The 24,305-nt window shown below is 44.1% G+C and overlaps 1 protein-coding gene across 1 annotated transcript in view; it reads left to right on the top strand.

Moving 5' to 3' along the window:
- The first annotated feature begins 506 nt into the window (after positions 1-506).
- The window catches only part of Spn (protein phosphatase 1 regulatory subunit spinophilin), a 159,383-nt gene continuing 135,584 nt past the window's right edge, over positions 507-24,305 (top strand). Inside the window, exons 1-3 of the mRNA XM_080276511.1 lie at positions 507-1,471; positions 3,563-3,730; positions 4,879-4,943. Of these exons, the coding sequence (XP_080132637.1) occupies positions 507-1,471; positions 3,563-3,730; positions 4,879-4,943 (1,198 nt within the window). The remainder of the gene's footprint in view (positions 1,472-3,562; positions 3,731-4,878; positions 4,944-24,305) is intronic.

Here is a 24,305-nt window from a genome sequence, read left to right as displayed (position 1 = left end):
TCTCTCCCCATCCCTTTCTACCCGGTATCTATCTCCCCACCCTCTTCCTACCCGCTGCCTACCTCCCTCCCTCTCCGTCCAGCCACCTGCCTACCCCCTGCGTGACGAGGTAGGCAGGTCGTTCAACCATGCCTGACCAACAATTCTACGGCCAGTGCACGTCAGGTTTCACTCACAGAGAACGGCAGTATAGGGCAGACTTAGCTGGATGAGATGGTGGCGATGTGCTTGACTTTACTGAGCCTCATCATGTTTATGTTACCATCATCATCATCACTACTTTTATTTATGGGACTATCTTCTCGTGAACATTTACAAGATTTTGTATATTTTATTGGAGTCATTAGAGTGTTTAAAAATAATGCATAGATGTTATGGGAATGTACCATTAGAGTTTGTATTGTTCGGTAAATGTGGTTTGAATAGCATTGCTGTTTTGTTTGCAGGGCGTGATTGATGAGGGTGGCGGGCGGCCGCACACGGGTAAGGTGTCCAAGATCGCGGGAATGTTCCAGGGTGGTGGTGGGCGTGATGAGAGCAGCAGCGGGAGTGAGGCACCGCAGGCCGCCACGGTGGTCAGGACGGAGTCGCACCTGGCACGCTTCAACACAGCCAGGGCGCTCTTTGAGAAGATGGGCCAGGGTGAGGCCGCCCAGCCCCGCCGAGCCCCAGTGCCCACTACCGCCAAGCCCACCCCGGCTGTAAAGAAGCCCGACCTGGCAGCCCGGCCTGAGCTGAAGGTGGTGTCCCGCCTGCAAACCAAGCTAGAGGCCCCTGGGGTTGGTGATGGGGTGCGGCGCTCCCTGGGGCCAGGAGACCGAGTACGAGGGGAATCAGTGTCCCCCGCCAGGTCCTCCAACACGTCCTCACGCTCACCCTCCCCTGGGGCGCCCCGCACCGCGAATGGCCACGCCCCCCACCACCCCTCCGTGGGTCCCTATCGCCCCAGCTCCACCTCCAGCACAGATTCCGACCCACCCCGCCGCTGGCCCCCCTCCACCACCACTACCACCACTAGGAGCCAGGACACCACCCCGGAGCCCCGCCAAGACCAGGAATTGGACTCAGGACAACAGAAACCCCCAGAGCCACCTCCGGGTGAGAATGAGGAGTCGAGTTTGGGACCAGGGCAGCGACTGCGCCCAGAGCCCCCAGTGAAGCCCCAGGGTGGTGGGGGGACGGGGGTGGAGCGGCGGCTGTCGGCACACGAGCAGCACAAGGAGTTGCTGGCCAGACACAAGAATTGGTTCCAGTCTTTCTCCAAGAACCGCACCTCAGCACCTTCACCCACCAAGGGGGAGGGAACCCCCATCCCCGCCGCCGCCCCAACCACCCTAGAGCTGGGTCCTGTATCACCTACGAGGGACGCTGCCAGTAAAGCCCCATCCTCACCCACCAAGACTGAGGCACCACCACCTTCACCCAATAAGCCAGACTGGCGCACCAGCTTCACCTCACGCCTCGACCTCAAGTAAGCTACTCACATTACATGTCTGCCTTCACATACTGCACAACGTTACACCACGTGTGGCCGAATTATAGTATACTCGTACATCCTCCAGCTATATTATATTACACAGCACTGCACTGCACTGCACCTTCCCCCCTCCCTTCCCTGCCGTTTTGTATATTACCGTGCACTTTTTCCCCTTCTTTACGCAACATATCCCCTCCTGTCACAGTAGGGCACGACACTGCACAACAGTAAGTTGCTTGGCCGGACCCATAATATGCATCCTTGAACACATCAGTAAAGCAACTCCCCATCGTCATACATAGACAACGATACATATGATTACTTCACAGCTGCATTATATAGTAGAACCTTTCCACCACTTATACCACTATCTTGCTGCCAGCCTCACACCTAGCACAGCACCTGAACAGCACGTGTTTGAATATTGTACATATCCCCCATCATCATAGTTGCTGTGTCTGTAAGGGAGAGTTTTTAAGAGTTCCATTATGGGAGTCAGTTTACAAAGCATAATCTGATGAGATGCACCTTCAGTTATCACCGTAAGGAAAGAGTAGCACTGAGACATCTTTTTATGTATGATGCAAATAGAATGTAATGGCAAGACAACAGGTGTTGATGAGGTGCCTGCAGGATTCTGTTAGTGGTAGTGGAGAGAGTGGAGTGAACTGTTAATCGATGAGTGGAGGTGTATACCATTGTGGTGGAAACAGACTGTTATTGTACCCTTGTACAAAAATAAAGGGAACCGAGTGTTGTGAGAAACATAATCATAATAATAATAATAATAATAATAATAAAAGTAGTTAAATATAAGTCATGTGAGTGATGAACAGGGTGGTTTTAATAGTATTAGGGATGTGTGGGTCTAATAATTGGTGTGAGGCAGATAATGGAGAAGTTGCTTTGTGAGAAGGATAGGAAGATAGTTGTAATATATATATATATATATATATATATATATATATATATATATATATATATATATATATATATATATATATATATAAAGGTGAAGAGGTATGGAAGGTATAATGTAATGTGTGTGGTAGGATGAAATGAGACAAGGGTGTGTGATGTGTCCCAGGTTGCTCCGTGCAGTATGGCTGGGGTAATAAGAAGTGTCAAAACATGAGTTAGGGAAGTGGGAGTGAAACTAGTGATGAATGGGCGGAGAATGAGGTTAGAGTTTTTCAAATATGATGAACCTCGGTGTAAGAATAGAAAAGAGAAGTGCTAAGGTAGTGGAGAGTGGAGTGGATCGGGGAAATGAGATTGCCAGTACTAAGAAGGCATTTACACACCACAGAGGACTAAGTATAGAGGCTGGAAGAGGATTGCGTGAAAGTGTGTTCGTGCCCACATTAACTTACGGGTTTGAGACTTTGACATGGCATGAGTGGGAAATGTCAAGAGTGAGAGCAGTGAGAATGGGACTGTTAGGGAATATGTGTTGGTCGCATATATTGGAGTGAGTAGGAAATAGATTCATGAAGAATGTGGTGCTAGGAAATCCATTTTAAAAGGGTAGGAGAGAGCTTGCTTGTATTTTTGTATTAAAAAAAGGATATCAATAGGTGGTGAAAAGGGTGTATAGGAATGAGTTTGCGTGTATTAGGAGACATTGTAAGCAAAGGAAGAGGTGGAATAATATATTAAATGAATGTTAGAGAAGGCAAGGTATGGAAGTCGAGAAATCTGAGAATTTGACAAGGAGACGAAGTGGATGGATGGAATATGTATAAAAGTGCACATGGCAAGGGTTACGCCTCCTTGTTAACTTGAAAACGAAGTATTTGCTTGTGTCTGTCTGAAGCGCATCAAAGATTTAAAAGAAATGTGGATGAATATTGTTTGGGGTATTGAGGCAAATATTTTAATGCATTATTGAATCAGTATGGCTATGTGTCACAGTTCAATGGATTTGCTGTTTGATGGTTCTCCCAATTTTGTGTTTCCCCTTTTCATTTTTTTTTTTTTTTTTTACCTCGCTTCATCTTACGTGTGAATTCGGCATGTGGGATGATGATGATGATGATGATGATGATGTTATTTTTCCACTATTGAAATTATCTTCTGGGCCAGGTCGCCCCGTGGAGGTGATGAAAGTGATAGGGTGCGGGGACGAGAGGATGGTGACGACAGCTACAGGATAGTAGGCGGAGGTAGCAGCAGCAGTGAACAGGAGGCATGGTCTTCGGTCCTACAGAGCAGATACGGACCAAGGGCACGCCAAGACCTACTCACTAACAGGTTAGAAGAGAGAGAAAAAAAGAGAGAGACAGACGTGTTGAGACTAGACGAGAAGAGAGAGAGAGAGAGAGAGAGAGATTCTTTGCCTGATAGTCAAGAGTTCCCCAGATTTAGATATTAGCGTGGTAATTGAATTTAGAGATCTTGTGTCTTGTAAGTGGTGGTTCCCATGCCAGCCAGCGTGGCACTTTAAGTGGCTTTGGTGATTTCATAAAACCTTTTCCTTAGCGATCTGTTTTGCACTTTACGCCCCAGTATCCTCTTGTGTGTATTTGGTGTAATTGTGTCTACGGTAGGTAATGTCAGAACGATGTAGGTAAAATACTGTATAATATTAAAGCGTTTAGGCAAAAGAAAGAGTAAAGGAAGAAAATACGAAGCCACGTATGCCATTGAGAATACGGCCTCCAGTCTTTAGTTGGTGTTGTGTGGTACGAGTTATCCTTCTCTCCATTCCGAGAGTCTGGTTCTGCAGTGGACTTTATGTGCACTGACTGATTCGGTCGATTGCACGAGTTTTAGCAAATAATTTAGGCCTTTTTTGTGGTTGTCATATGTTTTAGTGTTCACTTTATTAGTGTTATTGTTAATCTCTCTCGGAGAGCGTACGGGAGTAGAGACAACACATAAATATAAACTCTTTCAGTTTCATTTTGTACGGATTTGGCGTTGATAGATGTGCCTGGTGACGGCACAGGAGAGTGAGGGGTAACCCTTCTATCCTGTTTCTTTTTCCCTCATAATGTGCTCGAGTTGCACTGCAGTTGAGTATAAGCTTTTTCGTTTATGTTCATTATTTTTGCCACAAACTTAGACTGGGGAAAGCTGTAGGAAAAATTCAACCTGGAAAATGTACAGAATACGTAATTACAAAAAGCCATTAGAAGGTAGGATTGAAATTGAGACATCTGTAATTATGTAAATAGAACATGAACAAAATTTTTATTAAAAGGAACGAAAAACGGGACACAGGATAGTAAGAATTAAAGGAGGGAAGAGAGATGGGCGGACGGAAAGGCGGAAAAGAACCTGGCAAAAAGATGTATTGTCAGTAAATAGAAAGAGAAAAAAAAGAGGATAGGGCAGTGAATTGTGGTTAAGCGTGAGAGTCAGTATTACTGAAGTTATGCCTCTTATTTTACTCACAGAGCACGGGGGAGCGAAGGGGATACTAGTTCAGACTGGAGAAGGGAACGTGCTGCCATACTGTCGGGTAAGTAAATGTAACCGTTAGTTAGTATTATTATTATTATTGCTGTTGTAACTATTGTATTTGAAATATTTAGATCATTACTCATAGAGCATCATTTTTTCTTGTTCTCATATAAAATATTTAGGACATCATGATCATAGGTGCTAATACTGGTGAAGGTAAGGTGTATGTGAGGTCGGGCAGGATCATAGGTCACTAAGGTTACTGAGGGTAATGTCAGTCCTTGAATATGGCGTTACATTAACTGGACAGAATTTTTTCTTTGTGGTAATAGAAGGGTCCCAGAATATTCCTGTAAATAGCGAGGAAATGAATGAGAGCGATTTTGCATGGGTTTGTTAATAGTTCTCGCATCTGTGTCCTATCGCTGGATCCAAAGCCACCCCGCTTACTGACCCTACAGGGAAATCAGGTCGGGATTATGTTGATGATGGTGCAGGTGATGGTGGTGTATGGTAACAGGGGGTCGTTGAGGTATTTTTATCTCGGCCACCCAGGATAAATTGTGATACAGGCATTTGGCAGTGGACTGATGGCTAGAATTCTTAAGTTCTGGAAGCTTGTTCAAGGTGTGTGTGTGTGTGTACGGTATATCTATCAATATATCTATATCTATCAGTCTATCTGTCTATCTATCTATCTATCTATCTATATGTGTGTGTGCGTGTAATAGGGTGACTAGGGTAAGGAATGGTCGGAGGAAGTTCAGGGAACTATTGTCTCTCCTAATATTGAGAGGCCTCTCCTACTAAGGGATCTTTGTATGCGGCATGTTGAGTAATGCTGTGTGGTAGTGAGACCTGCCCAGTAAAGGAAGAGGATATTCGTTGGCTCAAACGTACAGGAATGACAGTGATTACTGTAGATGGATGTGTAGTGCGTCCTTGAATACGAGGCCTGGATGGGCAAGGATTGCGATTGATTGTTGGTGTTGTGATGAGGAGGGGTAGATTGAGATAGTTTGGGCATGTTGAGAGGATGGAGGATGACAGTTGTGAGTAAAGGGTAAGCGTTGTGAATGTCTGGGGTAGGGTTGCAAGAACCAGGCCAAAAAAAAAAAGACCTGGGAGGAAGTCATAAAGTGGGATAAAATACTGAATAGGGAGGCTGCCAGAGATCGAGCAGTGTAGAGAACCACCATTAGGTGACCAAGTCTGACGCATGCAAGCGTGGTGAAGTCTTTATAAATGACACGACACGAAATTGACATTTAAGTATTCAGTTTAGGTGTGCTGTTAAACTTAATATTAGTTGAAGTTAAGTTGTACAAGGTGAATAAATGTTGAAGGCCAGTTGGAATGTGAATATTGATTGGAATGAATTAGCTGGATGTTGTGAACTGTGTTTTTTATGCAGAAAAAAGGAAAGTCCAAGACAGCGAGCATGCGAAACATCCGATTCAAAGAGAGAGAGAGGACTAATTCATTATCCGCTCATTTCGAGATGCCTGGACACATTGCATTAAGACGGAGATTATAGGCAGAGGGAAAGAGACTTGAGGTAATGTGATGGAAGTGCTGTGAATGTGTTGTATGAGGTGAGTGTGTGTGTTGGGGATGTGTTGTTTATAAGTGTTGGCTCTTGTGTGATATCGTTATTATTTACTGTGACTCAACAGCACCACAACAACGGCCACTTGTATTGAAAGAGAGGGAGAGAGAGAGAGAGAGATGATATTAAGCACGTTAGACAAGTGAAATAAAGATGGAATGGAAGAAACAAGGAAATGAGAAGAGAATATGAGAGAGAGAGAGATTAAGGTATACGTTAGACAAACTAAAGAGGGAATGGAAGTAACAAGATAATGAGAACAGAAGATATGAGAGAGAAGGAAGAGAAGAGAGAGAGAGGAAATAGTTTTGGATACCTTTGACCTTCCACCTCTACTCACTCTCTCAGTCACTTATTTGTAAACTGATTTCTTTACCGCTTTCTCTCCCTCATTTTCCCTCCCTCATCCTCCTTCCTCGTATCCTTTTTTCCCCTTCGTTTCTTTCCCCTCCTCTCCACCTCTCTTCTTTCCTGTTTCTCTTTTCGTGCTTTCTTTTCCTTCCCATTCCATTCGTTTCTTCTCATTCAATCCCTTTCCGTTTCATCTCTTATTCCTTCTTTTCCACACCCCCTTTATCCTTTATCTTCTCGTACTTTCTCTTTTCCCCATCTCCATTCATTCCCTCTTCATTTTCTTTCTCTTCCCCTTCTTATTTATCTCCCTCACCCTCCATATTTCCTCCTCGTCTTCCCTTCCATTCTTCTTCCTTCATTTCTGTTCGCACCTTCTTTAGCTCTCTGCTTTCTTTCCCTCCCCTCTCCTCCCCACCCCCATTCCATCCGCTCGTGCCATTTCCTCCCCTTGACTCCGAACACATCTCCCCTCCATTACCACCTCCTCTGTCTTCCTTACTCCTCCTGTCCTCTGTGTACCTTTATTTCCCCCTCCTCTTCTCTCTCACTTCTGTCCTTTTTCCTTCCTTTCCTTCTCCCTCACCTATCCTATTCCCTCTTCCTTCTCTCCCTCCCTTCCCCATCATCCTCTCTTTCTTACAATTTCCTCTGTCTCTCCTCCCCTCCCCTCCTCTCCTCTCCTCTCCTCTCCTCCTCTCCTCTCCTCTCCTCTCCTCTCCTCTCCTCTCCTCCTTCCCATTCTCTCGTCTCCTCCCCCTTCTTATCCTTCCTCCTCTCCTCTCTTTCTTCCTATTCTCTAGTCTCCTCCTCCTCCCTTCTTATCGTTCCTCCCTCTTTCTCCTCCCATCCTGTTTTCGCTCTCATCACCTCCTCACCATTTCTCCTCTTACCCCTCTTCCCATTCTCTCGTCCCCTTCCCCCGCGTCCTTACTCACCTCTAGGGACAGTGGATGACGTAACCCACCTCCTATCCACTAGCCGGCTCTCCATCCATCCATTTGCCCTCCCATGTAGCTGTGTATCCATTATTATCTATCTTTATGTTTGTTTTTTAATTTTTTAATCGGTGCTTTTAATAATACTAATACGTGCGTGGTTATTTGTCTGTCCGTATGTATGTCCGTATCTCTCTGTTTGCCAGTCACTTCAGCCATTTATTTGTTTGTATATCCATTCTTTGATTCATCTGTTTACTCTTTCCGTGCAGACATCTACCCATCTGTGCATAAAACCGTGTGTCCATCCATCCATCCTTTCCACCATCCATCCATCCATCCAGCCAGTCAACCAACCAACTATCCATCCAACCTACCAATCAACCAGACAGCTATCCAACCAACCAACTGTCTGTCCATCCATCCCTCCGTCCATCCACCTGGCCGCCATTTTACCCACCTGTGCGTTCTTATGACGTGTTTGTTTTCTTTGCTCGTGTGTGTGTGTGTGTGTGTGTGTGTGTGTGTGTGTGTGTGTGTGTGTGTGACGCGGATACCTGTGTGTGTGTGTGTGTACTTGTGTCTGTATGTGTGTACCTGTGTGTGTATGTATGCTTCATCTTTTGTACTTGTGTATGCAGAGTGCGTGTGGGTAATTGTGTTCTGTTTATCAGTGCGGAGAGAGAGAGAGAGAGATTTAGCAAGTAAAGTCGATTGAGTTTATCTTACCTTTGTCAAGCCAGTTTTAATTTTATTTTTATTTCAAAACCATTAAAAAGCGGTGCGAGTGTGTGTGTGTGTGTGTGTGTGTGTGTGTGTGTGTGTGTGTGTGTGTGTGTGTGTGTGTGTGTGTGTGTGTGTTTCTGAATGTGGCTACGTATGTGCGTGTTTTGAACGTGGGTACTTGTGTGTCTGTACGTACTGAAGCTGGATACTAGTGTGTGTGTGTGTGTATGTGTGTTTTGAACGTAGGTACCTGTGTGGATACCAGTGTGTGTGTGTGTGTGTGTGTGTGTGTGTGTGTGTGTGTGTGTGTGTGTGTGTGTTTTCAGGGGGACAGCGCGGCCTTGAGGAGGGCAGTGTGTGTGAGGCAGGGGCAGTGTGAGGCAGGGACCGGGAGAGGCAGGAGAGTGGTACCAGAGACGGAAAAATAGTGATTAATAGTTCGAAAGATATAGTGGAAAAATATTTCTTAAAATATTGTCGGAAAATAATGTGAAATACGACATACTGAAAATACTGTAATCCATAAACCGTAATTAACCTCCAAAAAATATACTTCTGAAAATGTTTAAAAGTTATTTGGATATGAAAATAGTTTGAAAAATAAACTTTGCGTTGAGTCCTTTATTTTTGTTTTATGTTTGATTTGTAATTGATTATTTGTGGCTGAGTTCCGCGATTTATGTGATTCTTGTCATGGTTACTGTTTACACACCTGCGATTGTGTACACGTGGTTTTGTTTTCACCTGTACCTGTTTACACCTGGAATTGTTGCTTTTTCTTCAAAGGAACCATGGCCAGTGATTCCATTTTTCCCATCTCCTCTTCATACCTATATCCTTATAATTTTCTTCTCTGCCTCTCTTTCCATGTGCATTCTCTTCACGTCTTCCCTATCCTTCTCTTATCCTTCACCTTTCGCCTTACATTATTTCTTCCCCCTCTCGTCCCTCCTACCCTTCTCTCTTAGACACCACCCACAACACGAATAAAAGTTATTAGCAGCTGAATTATCGTCGATATGTATCATAATTTCTTTGATTATGAGTACCGGGTTTGGAAATGTGCATTGAAAATTAACCCAGTATTTTATAGTTTAATTATATCGTTTTGGAATTGCTGAAAGGACGAAACAAGTGGGAAAACCGCAGGAAAATTGGTGTGAAAATGCGTTTACGGCAACTCATGTGGCAGCATCGACAAACACGAGATCTCCAAATTTATATACATATTATCCACATTTCCCGCCTTATTTCAACGTTTTAATTTCTCCCCTTCGTGCTGACAACTATTTCGGGTTTTGCTAAAGGTGAAAAGTAATAAATCAAGCGTCTATAAATGGGATGTGAGAGTGAAAATAGTAATGAAAGTTAAAGTTATGGCATCGCGGTGAGACAAAAAACCGCGCCAACTGTGGTCGGTTAGACACGGAGTCGGTCCCAGTCGGCCTCTGACGTCAAGTGGGTGTGGGTACGTGCGTGTGCGGAGTGTATGAAGTAGTGTATGATGGAATGTATTTTGATAGGGTGTGTCTCTGTGGGATACATTGAAGGCGTGTGTGTGCAGTGTATGAACTATTGTATTTTCAGGGTGTTTATGCATGTGGGATAGTGTAGTCGTGTGTGTGAGGAATGTGTATGTCAGAATGTATTAGGGTGTACAGTGTATGTGGATGGGATGCGGTGTACGTGTGTATGTGCGTGTAGAGTTCCGGATGTGCTTATGCCATGTACGTGGTTTATGTATGGATAAGGTCTTAGTGTGGATAGTAATGTATGTTTGGGTATACGGTCTGTTTGTGCATCGCCTGTGTATTTTTGAAGTTGTGTAAATGTGTGTCTACAGTAAATCAGAATTTATTGAAGATGTAGTGCTCATGAATTGTTTTATATTTATTTTTCAATGTCCTCAGCTATTCTGACATACATTAATTAGTTAACAGTATATACGTTTATCATTGTTTTAATTGTGAATAATTGCAATTGGAACTAAAAGTAATAATTGGAGGCTCAGCTGACGTCAATAAATATCAGTTAGGAATGTACTGAGAGGTGGGTAGGGGTGGAGGGATGAAGATAGGGAGGGTAGTTAGGGGGAGTGGAGGGGAGGAAGTGTAGATAGATAGATAGAGAGAAGGAGGGGGGGAGGGTTCAAGAGAAGGTAGAGGAGGTAAGGGAGAGAAAGATGAGGAGGGGGAGTGGGACTAGAGAAGAGTGGGGCTGGGGGAAGGGGAGGAGAGAGAGGAAAAGGAGTAAGGATGAGAATTGTGCGAAAGGAGAGGGAAGCTCGGAAAGAAAAAAATGAAAGGGAGAGGAAAATGACAAGCGAAAATGGAGGAGGGGAAAGAAGATAGAGAAGGGAGGGTGAGGGGAAAGTATGGAGAGGGGTGAATATTAGGTAAATAAGGGAAGGGGAGAAAGGAAAGCAGAGAGGACATAAGGGAAGAGGTGGGGAGGGGACGTCAGATCATTTAGTGGGGGAGAAGAGATGAGGGTGAGGTGGAGGTAGGAGGTCGGGGTGAGGGTGGGGAGAGTAATGGACTGAGCAAAAAGGGAGGGGAGGGGAGTGGTAGGAGAGAGAGGGGGGTAAGGAAAAGCAGAGGGAAAGGAGGAAAGGAGAAGGCTGTAGTTTGAAGGGTAAGAGAGGACAGTGTGGGCAGGGGGTGGGGGAGAGAGGGGTGGAGAGGGTGGGGGTGGAAGAAAGTATTGCTAGGGGATGTAGAGAGGAATTTGTCTCAGTGGGAGGTGAGAGGATGGGAATGGGAAGGGGGAGGGGTTGAAGAGAGTGGGGGTAGAAGTCAGGTTAGTAATAGAGACTGAGAGGGGAAATTCTCTTAGTGGGGGGTGAGTGCAGAAAGAAGGGAAGGGTGGGGGACGGGGAGAGGTAATAATTGGAAGAAGCATAGAGGTAGGAAAGAAGGGTGACAGAGAGGAGAGTGGTGGAGAAAACAGAGGGGAGTGGTGGGGTTGGTGAGGGGGAGAGTGAGGGGGCGCTTAATACAGGGGGAGGAAGAAGGGACAGGGGTTGAGGGTGATAAAAGAGGGGGTAGGGTGGGGGAAAGAGGGGTGAGAGGGATTGGGGGTGGAGAGAGGGGGCGCCAAATCTGCCAGACACAGACATCAGGCCATTTAAAGCTCACCCATGTGTCACGGAGAGAGAGAGAGAGAGAGAGGGAGGGAGGGGGGGAGGGAGAGAGAGATGAATGTGTCTGGATGCGTGAAAAATTATTTGAAGTTAGAATGTGTGTGTGGGGGGGAGGTATGGGTGTGGGTGAGAGAGAGAGAGAGAGAGAAGTGAATGTGTCTGGCTTTAAGTGTGTTTGAAGTAAGAATTCGTGTGTGTGTGTGTGTGTGAGAGAGAGAGAGAGAGAGAGAGAGAGAGAGAGAGAGAGAAACAAAGAGAGAGAGGGAGAGAGAGAGTCATGAAAAGGGGATGTGTGAGAGGGAAGAATTTGTCTGGATTAGTTGGAGGGAGGGAGAGGGGGAAGTTGAGGTGGGAGCAAAACGGAGAAGAAAGGTAGGAGAGAGAGGAAAAAAAAAAGAGAGAAGGAAGAAGAGAGGGAAGGAGGGGGTGAGAAGAAGAGGAGGGAGGGAATGAAAGAAGAAAGGATGTAAAGAGAGAAGGTGAGAGGGAAGAAGAAAAGGAGGGAGGGAAGGAAAGGAGAGAGGGAGGGAAGGAGAGAAGGAAGGAAGGATACGAAGGAGGGGGAGGGAAATAGGAAAGAAAGTGAAATTGCCAAGGAACGTGAGGGAGGAGGTGAGAGGTGAAGGAGAACGAGGGGGGAAGGGACCGGGGGGGGGGGTAGAGAGAGAGAGAGAGAGGTAAGGTTAGAACGGAGAAAGAAAAAAAATGGGGGAAGGAAAGGAAGAGTGTGATAAGTGAGGGAAAGAGCAATTGCAGAAGGAAGGTGAGGGAGAGAAAGGAGGAGGAAAGGAGCGAGTACAGAATGGATCTAGGGAGAAAAGAGGAAATGGGAGGGAGAAGAGGATGGAAGGAGAGGAGAAGGAACATGTACAGGTAATGTATGGAAGGGGATGAGAAGGAAAAGAGAAAGACGAGGGAAATAAAGAAAAGGTTGAAGAGAAAAAGAGCAGAAAAGACAGAGGAGGAGAGAAGAGACAGTAAGGGAGAGAGAGAGAGGGAGAGGAGAAAGGACAGGGAAGTGAAAGTAGAGAAAAGTAAAAAAACAAAATAAAGGAGAGAACGAGAGGGAAGGTAAAATAAAGAATAAAGATAGGGAGGAGGTGCAAGGGAGAGAGAGAGAGAGAGAGAGAGGAGCGAGGGAAGGGTCAAGTCAAGGGTCGGATGGCGTAAGAGAGGGAGAGAGAGAGAGAGGAAAATGGGGAAGGGTGCCGCATACATAGAAAGAAGGGAGGGGGGGGAAGGGAAGCGGGGAGGGAGAGACGATTAGGATAGAAAGGGTATGAGAGAGAGAGAGAGAGGTTGAATGTGAAGGAGGGAGAAAGGAAGATAAGAAAGTATGAGAGAGATAAATAGATGGTCAGAGGAAAAGAAGGAATGAGGGAGGGATGTGAGAGAGGAAAGGAGGAGGTGAAGGATGAAGGGAAAGGAAGGTGGGAGTGATTGATGGATGAAGGATAGTAAGGTAGGGAGGAAGGATGAAAGCGGGGGGAGGTGTGTGTGTGTGTGTGTGTGTGTGTGTGTGTGTGTGTGTGTGTGTGAGAGAGAGAGAGAGAGAGAGAGAAAGGATGAAATGAGAGGAGTAAAGAGGACGGAAGGGGAAAACGGGTAGGGTAGAAAGGGTAAGGGAGGACGGGAGGCAAAAGGGGGAAGGAGGGAGAGGGGGAGGGAGGTAAGAAGTGAAGGAGGAAGGGGAGGGAGAGTAAGTGGTATGAAAGGAGGTAAGAAGGGAGGAAGGGAGAGAGACAAGGAGGTAGCGGGGGAGGTATGAAGGGGAGAGGGAGGATGGGCAGAGAGAAGGGAGGAGGGGGTGGAGGGAGGGCAATACCAGTACAGCATGCCAAGAAGACTCAGACTCAGTGGCACTCTGGCACTGGTGGGCACTAGATCTCCTCCAAGTCTGGCTCTTTCCATCCGTACATGACTGGATCCGTGTGCGTCCGTGTGTGTGTGTATCTGTGTGCGCCTCTTGTGTGTGTGTCTGGATGTTTGGGTGGTTGTGTACGTCTTGCCATCGTTCCCCTGTGTGTGTGTGTGTGTGTGTGTGTGTGTGTGTGTGTGTGTGTGTGTGTGTGTGTGTGTGTGTGAAACAGACAAAAAGTCGCATTGAACTTTAATCACAATTACCCCCCTGAAAGGTAATGCGGAGTTAATTGAACAGTGAACAAATGTGAGACATTTTAGCGCATGCAGGAAACGAAAAGTCATTGAGAAAAATCATATAAACTTCCCACTTCCTTTGAAGAGAGAGAGAGCAGAATGAGAGATGGAGAGAAAATAGAGAATTGCTCCACTCCTGAGCCAGCATGACAGTGCAGGTTGCAGGAGGGGAAACAACAGACTGCCAGAGGAAAGAACGAGAGAGAGAGAGAGAGAAAGAGAGTGATTCGTTGGACGTGAGAAAAAGTGCTTGGTTTGACAGGGAAAGTGATTTGTTTGATGAGAAGAATTTTTTGCTGGTTGTGAAAGTGTTTTTATGTAATAGTGGTCGATTAAAAAACAGTGTCGTATGAAGTGTTGTAAAAAGTGTGTTAAATAAGGACAGTATCGTAAAAGTGTCATTAATGATGGTAGCGTTGAAGTGTATTAAGTGATGTAATGAAAAAGTGCAGTAAGTAGACTAGGTATCGAAGAAATAATTGACTGTGGTAGCGGAAAAGTGTCATAAGTGAAGCTAGTAGTGTAAACAAAAGTCTTTATAGCTTAAGAAGTAGCGTGACAAGTGTCTTAAATAATGCAGACGGCGTAAGAGTGTCAAGTGATACAAGGAACATGAAGTGTACGCAATGTTGATGGCGCAAAGAAAAATTATCAGTAATGCAAGTAGCGTAAAAAGTGTTATAAGTGATGCTGGCAGCGTAAAAAGTGTTGTATGTGAAAAACAGACCACAGTGAAGGATTGAATTGGAATTTGTTAGAGAAAGTGCATGTAGGGGAGGACTGTGATATGTTTGTCGGAATGATGGTTCTAGGGTTATGTGGGGGAGGGGAGAGGAAAATAATGTTAGCCTGTATTTACGAAAGAATGTTGTGTGTGAAGGCAGTACAGTTGCTGTCAGTTAGCTCCTTTGCACCCGCTTGGAAATTATCAAAAACTGTTTAGAGGCTGCTAAACTAATAACCAATCATTAATCAAATAGGCTAGAATCTCAGACAAGAACATTTACCGTCATTAGTTCATTTACACCGTCTCAAATCGTGTCAATGACTAACTGGATGTAGCTAAAGTAATCAGCAATAATTCGTCCAGTTGGAATCTGACCATTATTTCTCATACGTTGTTTTAGAAACAATGTTCAGACTTAATGAGAATCTGCCGAAGTATTTAACAATAAGATGAGTTGGATATTCACCTCGTTAGTTCAGAATCTCAGAGGTGTCGAGGAGTTATTGGCCGAAAGTATGCACAGTAAAATAAGACGTATTTCACTTGGCAGGAAAAGTAGGACAGTGCGAAAAGTATAAGTGCAGGAAACGTGCTCTGGTTGGGAAGTATAGTTGGCAAAATAAGCTTAAAGCCATCAGGACGCATCGCCTTCCCTTAGCTGAAGAAAATAGCTTGGCGGTTGCAAGATCAAGAAATATATACACGTCTTGGTACAGCTGCTGAATGAATTAATGAAAAACTGTTGTAACCCCCTTCACTACGAGAGGTTTCTGTTGTCCCTCATAAGATGAATAAAATTGTTAGGCTGCAGCAAAAACAGAAAGAAAAAAACCCACGTACTGAAGGGGTTAAAGAAAGTGATTCTGTTTGGTGGGAAAAGTGCCGTCGGCATAATGTTGGCTTTATATTTAATGGTGCAGTGTGTGTGTGTGTGTGTGTGTGTGTGTGTGTGTGTGTGTGTGTGTGTGTGTGTGTGTGTGTGTGTGTGTGTGTGTGTGTGTGTGTGTGTGTGTGTGTGTGTGTGTGTGTGTGTGTGTGTGTGTGTGTGTGTGTGTGTGTGTGTGTGTGTGTGTGTGTGTGTGTGTGTGTGTGTGTGTGTGTGTGTGTGTGTGTTTTCAAGTGGTAGGCCAGCCATTTCAATGCTGACGTCATTAGTACCTTAAATGTAAAGTGTGTGTTTGTGATGGTGTGAGTTGTGGTGTTATCAGTGGTCTTTCCGTGTGATGACTGGTTGTGATGTGGCGAATGTGGTGAGTGTGATGGCTTGGAAATGTCTTGTATTGCTTATGTGGGACTTTATTGAAATGTGTGATGAAGAGTTGTAGTAGTGATGCGAATTAATGTGAGGTGTGTGTGGTGATTTAATAGGATGGTGTGTAGTGACCGTGGTGATGTGTGACAGTAGGGTTGATTGTAGTTTATGGTGACAAATATGAATGTGTGAATAGTTAATGTGTGACGAGTCAAAATGGTGATGATGTGTGATGAGTTAGGCTGATGTAGTGATGTGTAGGTGTTGGTGTGATGAATGAGATTAATGTGGTGGTATGTGATGATTTACTGTGGTTGTGTGGTGATTTAATGTGGTGTTGTGGTGATTTGATGTGGTGGTGTGGTGTTTTGATATGATGCAGTGTGGTGGTGTGGTACTTTAATGTCATGCAGTGTGGTGGTGTGGTGATTTAATGTGATGCAATGTGGTGGTGTGGTGATTTAATGTGATATAATGTGGTGGTGTGGTGCATGCGGTAGATTGATGGTTGGGTGTTGTAAGTTAATGTGTGTGTGTGTGTGTGTGTGTGTGTGTGTGTGTGTGTGTGTGTGTGTGTGTGTGTGTGTGTGTGTGTGATTTAATGAGGCTGTGGCGTAGTAAAGGTTTGTGGCAATGTGTGTGGTAAGTAAATACTGAGGTATGGTGATGGTATGGAGTGAATGCAGAGAATTTGCGTTGGAAACACTTATGATAGTTCTGCCACTGTGCTGATTTGCATTTACGTGTTTCAAGATCTTACTTTCTGCATTTTATCCTTGCTGCCATCAGACGATTTTATCCAGCGTAGGGAAGCCTACTGATAGCTAATGTAGGGTTAATGGACAGTGATTCAAACCGCAGCACTTCTAAGTTACTCCATAAGCGGGATAAAATCGTCTGTCAGTAGGAAGAATAAAATAAGAAGAAACTTGTACTGACGGATGAACAAATCTTTTGAAAAATAAAGGCTGTTGTTTTATATTGAGTTATTGCAAGGTTTGTAAATTGTGTTTAAAATAGTGTTGAGGAAGTTTAGTTGTTGACAGCTTTGAGGTTATTAATGCATTTCACTGTGATTGTACAGTGTCATAGTAAGGATAACATCAGTACTCATGAACCAGGTTAGGTGTTAAGAAAACCTCTTCATCCTGGTGATGCCATTATATATATATATATATATATATATATATATATATATATATATATATATATATATATATATATATGTGTGTGTGTGTGTGTGTATGTATGTATGTATGTATGTGTATGTATGTATGTATTCTAACTGTTTCTAGGCGATTTTATTCAGCTCAGAAGAGACTTCGAACTAGAGGGGATAGAATAACCTTCATTACTCGGGGGCTTGCAGTCAGAATAAAATCGTCTAGTAGCAGCAAGAGTAAGATATAAATGACAAAGCTGAGTAAACCCGTCTGGCAGCAGCAAGAATAAGTTATAAATGACATCTTTTGTGTAATATCAGATAATGGAGGTTATTCTGTTCGTTGAGATGGTTGTGCTAATGGAGGGAATGGAGATTGAGAGATTGGTTACGAGAGTGTGTAAGAGCGGGATGCTTGAAAGAAGAATTGAACCGAGAACGAGGTGGAGGGACGGGTTGTAGCTTTTTTTTTTTTTTTTTTTTTTTTTTTTTTTTGAGAACGATACCTAACCCATTTCAGCCAAATAGATAACCAAGTGTCAGATTTGGATTGTTGATTTAGAAGCCAAGGCGACCCATTCCTTCCTCCTAACTAAGATTCATCGAATTTCATGACACCACGACTTAGCATCAAGCTGTGGGTGTGACTCAGTATCGTCCGGTGAAAATAATCCAACAGGAGTAACCAAGGAGGGCAATTCCTGCCTCATAACTAAGCCTCACTAAATCATACTTAACCACGACTTAGGACCCAAGTTCTTGGCGTGGCCCGATCTCCTCAGATGAAAGTGAACCGACTGTAGGTGGGGGAGATGGGATGGTTGAGAGTAGAATTTTGGGAGATAAAAGAGGTATACCTAGTGTAAGGTGGGGTTATGAGGGAGAGTGTGTGTCGTGGGAGGAGGGATTGTTACTGAGCAGTTAAATAAGTGCTTCAGAGCCCCCTTAGTGTAGGTCACCTCTTGCATGATGCACCTTCTGCACCAAAGAGGTTGAACAATAAATCACATCACCACCACCATCACCACTAGTAACTAGATAATAGTAACTTAATACTTCTGAGTTTAGTTGTAAGTATTCTGTTGATTTCATGTATTTTGACCTTTTTTCATATTTCTGAACGGCAGTGTTTCATGTGGGAGTGGCTGTGGTGCTTGGGAATGAAAAAAAAAATGCAAAAAAAAAAAAAAATAAAAAAATAAATCACGCGCATTCATTCTCTCGTCCTTTTTTTTTTTTTTTTTTTTTCCCCTCACTCGCACTCACTCTGACTTTCATGCACTTGCTTAGTCGTTCTCATTAACTCTCTCTCTCTCTCCACACACACACACACACACACACACACACACACACACACACACACACACACACACACACACACACACACACACACACACACAGTCCCAAACTATATTTTTTTTATCTACCTGTGTACCTGTATCAATCTACAGTCTATGTATCTATCTATCTATCTGTGTCTCTGCATGTCTTTATCTCGCTATGTCTGAAATTATTCTTGGCATCTTTAACCCCCCCCCCTCTCTCTCTCTCTCTCTCTCTCCCATGCTGATATGTAGAGCCGGATACCGTTATAAGGGGTGCCAGATTCCGCTATAAGGTGTTGACTCCTATACCCAGCAGCCTTGAGAGAGGAGAAAGCAGGGAGGAGGGAGAGGAGGAGGGGAGGGGCAGAAGGAGGAGGAAGAAAGAAGAGAGGAGTACAAAGGAATACAAAATGGTGTGGAAAGAAAATAAAGAGAGAGGACTGAGAGTGAGTGAATACCGGTGATGTAAAAAGAAGCAAGAGGAGGAAGAGGCAAGAGAAGAGGTGACGAGGAAGAGGAGAGTGAAAGAGGGGGAAGGGAGGAGTACAAAGGAATATAAAACTGGTGTGGGAGGAGGTCAAATAATCGATAGAATGTTGAGCACAAAGGAAGAAGGAGGGAGGGGAGGAGTGCAAGGGAGTACAAAAATGGTGAGGCAGGATCTTGAAGCGAGAAGAGGGAGAGAATAAGAGAGTATAGATTATGGAAGAGAGAGAGAGGGGGGGGTAGAGGGAGGGGGATGACAGGTGAACAGTAGTAGTAGTAGTAGATGCTTGATGCAGACGAAAATAGATGAAATAGGTCGATACCGGTGAACAGATGGGGTTGAAATAGTGGATGGTGGGACAGATAAATAGATAAACATGAACTGATAAATTGACAAGTAGGTAGATGGTTTGTAAATGACGAGTGAAAGCAGAACAAGTGTTGAGGATAATGTTCTCTCTTTGTTTGAATATGTGCTTCCTCTCCCCTTCCCCACCTCTTCCCTCCCCTCCCCTTTCCAGGATCTCCAGCCACCCCTCTCCTCTCCTTTCCTCTCTACTCCATTCCTTCCGTCATCTTTCCTATTCCCCTCTTCAGCTTTCCTCATTGTATCTCAGTTCCATCCTCTCCTCCTTCCCTCCCATTTTTTCCCCTCTACTTCTCTCCTTTCACCTCCCCTCCCCCTCCCTCCTCTCTTACCTTCCCATTTCTTCTCAGTCTATCCCTTCCTCTCCACCCCCTCTTCGTTCTCTCTTCCCCTCCCCACCCCCTCCCACTCTCACTCCCCTTCCCGTACTCCCTGGTGGTAATTGTGTGGTGAGAAAGGGAAAAACAAGAAGAAGCACGTGTAGACGGAACAGTATCTGAGTATGGGAAAGGAGGGGTGGGTAGGGGGGTGGGGAGAGAAAGGATCAAGGAAGATGGAGGATAAGGAAAAGGAGAGAGGGAGAAGAAAAGGAGGAGAGGGAAGGAAGAGTGAGGATAGAAATGATGGAGATAGATTTAGGATAAGGAAAGGGAGAGAGAGGGAAGGAAAGAGGAGCGGAACTGGGGAGAGAAAGGATGAAGGGAGATGCAGGATAAGGAAAAGGAGAGAGAGGAAATGGGATAGTATCAATCAAAATGAGAGAGGGAGAAGAGAAAGGATAGAGGGAGAGGGATGGTAGGGAATGGGAAGAAGATAGAAGAAGGGAGAGAGGGGAATATGGAGTGGGAAGGAAAGGGTGGAAGAGGGGAGTGCACAAATGAGAGGTGGGGGGGAGGAGGAGTTGCATTTACAGTGCTGCATATAATTACAATCTTATGGTCCATACATGGTGGTCCGGCCTTAAAATTGTTACAAAGACTTATTCTGTAAATTTCACAAGTTTAAGAATTGGAGAGAAAGTGTGAGAAAAAAGGGAGGGGGAAGGAGAGTTGGAGGGAGAAGGGAGGGGAAAGAAAGAGGGAAGGGAAGTGTGTGGGCGGTGCGGTATGTCTAGACTGGCGGAGAGAGAGAGAGAGAGAGAGAGAGAGAACCCCTTTTTTAGGCTACATCCTTATCTCCAAGGATCCAGGGTATATTAGAATTCATTATTTTTTTTATTAATTTTTCTTTGTGTATTTTCAAGGAAACGGAAAAGGGGGAGCGAATGACTGAGGGAAGGGAAAAGAGGGAGAGAGGGGAGCTGAGAAGAGGGAAAGGAAGAGAGTGGAGGGGAGGAGAGAAAGTGAGAGAAAAGGGAGGCAAGAGGAGAGAGAAATGAAAGACAAGTTAGGGGAGAAGGAGGAAGAAGGAGGGGAAGGGAAAGGGAAAGACAAGGGAGGGGATAGGCAAGGGGCTGAGGGAGGAGAGGAGATAATTATGAGACAGGTAGGAGAAGAGCTGAGGGAGAGGCAAGGGAAGGGAGATGTAAAGGAAGGGGAGAGGAGCGAGAATGGAGGAAGGGTGAGACATGGTGCTGGGGTGAGGGGTGAGGTACGGCAAACCTTGGGTATATAAATAAAGTGCCAGAAGAACATATTAAAAAGTTCTTGTACACTCCAAATAGCCTACATCATACACCTGTGCTCTGCCGCTATGTTCCCCTTCACCTGTTATACCTTCCTACCCTAACCTCTGCCCTTCATACTATATCCATGAAGAAGAAGGGGGAAAAACGTGGAGGAAAGGAGAGGTGGAGGAGGGAGATCAGAGGAGAGGAAGGGAGGGGAAGAGGATGGAGGGAGAGAAGGGAGGTCTTTGATGTGAATGGAGATAGGGAGATGTGGTGTGGTCTTTGCAGAGAGAGAGAGAGAGAGAGGGGGGGGGGCATTTATGAAAGTAATAGTGAAAGAAGGTTAGAGGAAAGTGTCGTTGGATGCAAAGGAATAAGATGGCATATACCGGTATATTAAGATAGAAAAAATGAGTGAGAAGTGGGATGGAGAATAAAGCACGAAAAAAAAGGGACAAAAGAATGAATGATGGAAGAATTAAAAAAAAAAAAACAAGGGAGTAGGAATGGATGAACTCACCGAAGGAACACGACTTATCAGAGGCATTTGAAATTCATTGCAAGTAGAAACTGCATCAGATTAAAGGAAAATGATGCAGTAAAAATAAATTCCAAAACCATAAACACATTCCATAAATATTTTGTGATGTACCTGGAGAAAGCAAGATTTTTTTTGCCGGAATATCTTTTGAGTGAGGAATGTAGTCCTAGCGAGGGGAGTGGCTAAGCTCAAGAGACTAGCCCGGTGTTTGTTTACATCCAGAGACTCGTTCCCGTACCACTCAATATGGCCGCCCCCTCACATTTTCAAAACACTTCAGTAAAAGCCACTGGTTATCACTTTACCGTACGATTTCAACGAACTTTGATACCTAACCCTCAAAAGTATTATATTTTCTTTCAAGTATTATGAGACGGCGAAAATAGTTTTTCTGTTCGATTCACGTGTTCTCGGATGATTTAAATGTTTGCACAGGATGTGATTTTGTTCTCCATTTGAATTCGAGTGTTCACAGAATAAATGGGTACTTAATACGAAATTATCTAAGTTGTTTGAAATGAAACTCATTTACAACGCCGTTTACAGCAGGATTGAATAACTGAGTGAAGGAATTGTTAGACATGTATTATAAATGAAAATTGTCAATTAACGTACCGGTATATAATAAACAGACGTGACATTGTTCTGTAAGTTGTATTTCCCATTTGCGTGAAAAATTACCGAACTCGAATGAGAAAATGGCCGGGGAACATTCAGTATTGTCGATGTTTTTCAGAATACTTCAGTTTCAGGCATATGCATGTTATAGCTATGTGAATATTTGGGCCGAAAACTGTAATTATTAAACGTCGGGAAGTGACTGTTACTACGGAAGGGAATCTGGATTGTTTCCCCCCCGTTTTCCTTGTTTGTCGCTTGTTTACCTTGAGGAGGGAGGCGTGGAGAGAAGGAGGAAATTGTGGAAAGGTTAAAAGGTGTGAGGTGGAGAGAAAGAGAAGGTGGGGGGGGGGGTGGAAGGAAAACAGGTCAGGCAGTTGTGTTACGGTATTGAGAGAGAGAGAGAGAGTTGCATAGACACTCAGACCTTAGTATTCTTATTTGTTCTCCCTTGATGTTAATTGCAGTATATTAATAGGAGAACGATGCAGAGGTAAAGATTGATAAATTGATAGACAGTTCTGGTTGGTTACATGTATAAACAAACCTTATGTTACGTACTAATTGGACTAGCCTTGATGAAAAAGATTTATTTATTTATTTGAAAAAGATTTATTCTCAAAATACAAAGTTTAAGAACAGAATAGCAAAGGAGAGAGAGAGAGAGAGAGAGAGAGAGAGAGAGAGAGAGAGAGAGAGAGAGAGAGAGAGAGAGAGAGTGGATCGTGGTGGACGAGGCTGAGGGAAGTGGAGATTTGAGAGGAGCAAGAAAACTTAAAGGAGGAAGAGAGAGATGGAAGAGGTATGAAGGGAGAGAGAACGGTAAGAGAAGAGCAAAAAGAAGCAAAGCGAGAAATATGAGGAAGTAAGAGGGACAAAAACTGAGAGAGAGAGAGAGAGAGAGAGAGAGAGAGAGAGAGAGAGAGGAGGGGTGTGATAGAATAAAGGCGTCCCTGTGTAACCACCACTCCTCACTTACCAAAGGGTCTTAGGGGGATGGTTCAGTACACTCTACCCAATCCACCAGTACCTCGCCAGTCCTGTTACCCACATCACCAGTACAGTCCTGTTACTCGGTATCTTCCTAGTCCTCGTAGTTCCTCACCAGTTCTCTCGGTACTTACCCAGTTCCGCACCTGTCGCAATACCCACCGTTTCATTCTCTTGTCATTCTTCTCAGTCCCTCAAGTCTCCCAGTCTTCTCAGTACTTACCAATCATTCCAGTACATTCCAGTTCCTCACCAGTACACCCTAGTTTATTCCAGGTCCTCACCAGTACTTCCCCAGACGCACAGCCTACCCAGTTCTCCCAGTTTTTCCCTGGTCCTGCAAGTTTCTCACACTGTCCTAGTTTTCAAAGACTTGTCCGGTTCCTCCCTGGACATCAGCCTTCTTTTGCCCTCCTACACCATCCTACTTTCTCCCAGTATATACATCATAAATGCCATCCCAGTAAACTCAGACCACCCAAGTTTGCCCAGTACCTACCAGCACCTTATTCACGCCTCATTTTTTCTTCCTCGACCTCCCCCAATTCCTCCCATTACACCCCAGAACCCCCCAGTAGCACTCCCAGTCGGCTAGGATCCAGGCATACCGGTTTGAGGCTAAATAATGAATGACATCAGCCCCGTCTTGAAATCTTTATAGGTTAATGTATCAAGGCTGCTGATATTAACCTTTACCTCTCATATTTGCGCGCTCTCTCTCTCTCTCTCTCTCTCTCTCTAATATATATATATATATATATATATATATATATATATATATATATATATATATATATATAATATAAATGTCAGTCTATCTATTAATCTGTGTAAAAAGAAGCAGCGCATGATCTCTGTGTATGTCATTCATTCATTCGTATATTTATGCCTCAGTACAATCGTAAATTCTCTTATAACAGTTAATTGGTTCCCGCCATGAGTCACACAGCCTAACAATTACTGTATGAGTATGAGAATAGATATCCAGCTCATTATGCTTTTATCTATGAAGGAGGACTGCTTTGAGCGATTGGAGAGAGTGGTGATGAAATGTGACAGAGAGGCTTTGAGGCATTTTATTTATTTGTTTATTTATTTTTAAGGGCACCCTGGATGATGTCTGGAACTAGGTAATTATGATTCCTGGTAGTTAAATCGAAGCAGGTTGTAATTGGCTTATCATTCAATTATCTGGCAAATTTCACCAGTATTATTTTTTCTGATGGATAATGTATGTAAATAATATATCATCATCATCATCATCATCATCATCCCTCTTCTTCTTTCTTTATCGTCTTGTTTTTCGCTAAAAATGAGGTTGGAGGAACCCAGAAATAGGAAATTGAAAACAAAAGTGAGGGAGCCAGCAATATATTCCTCAGAGAACTGAGCATTATATTCATTCACTCGTCATTCAAGG

This window comes from Coenobita brevimanus, chromosome 65 (assembly GCF_032717465.1).
Source record: "Coenobita brevimanus isolate Jiangsu-jjx chromosome 65, ASM3271746v2, whole genome shotgun sequence".
Lineage (NCBI taxonomy): Eukaryota > Metazoa > Arthropoda > Malacostraca > Decapoda > Coenobitidae > Coenobita > Coenobita brevimanus.
Note: the sequence above shows the minus strand (reverse complement) of the source record. Positions and strands in the feature narration are given on the sequence as shown.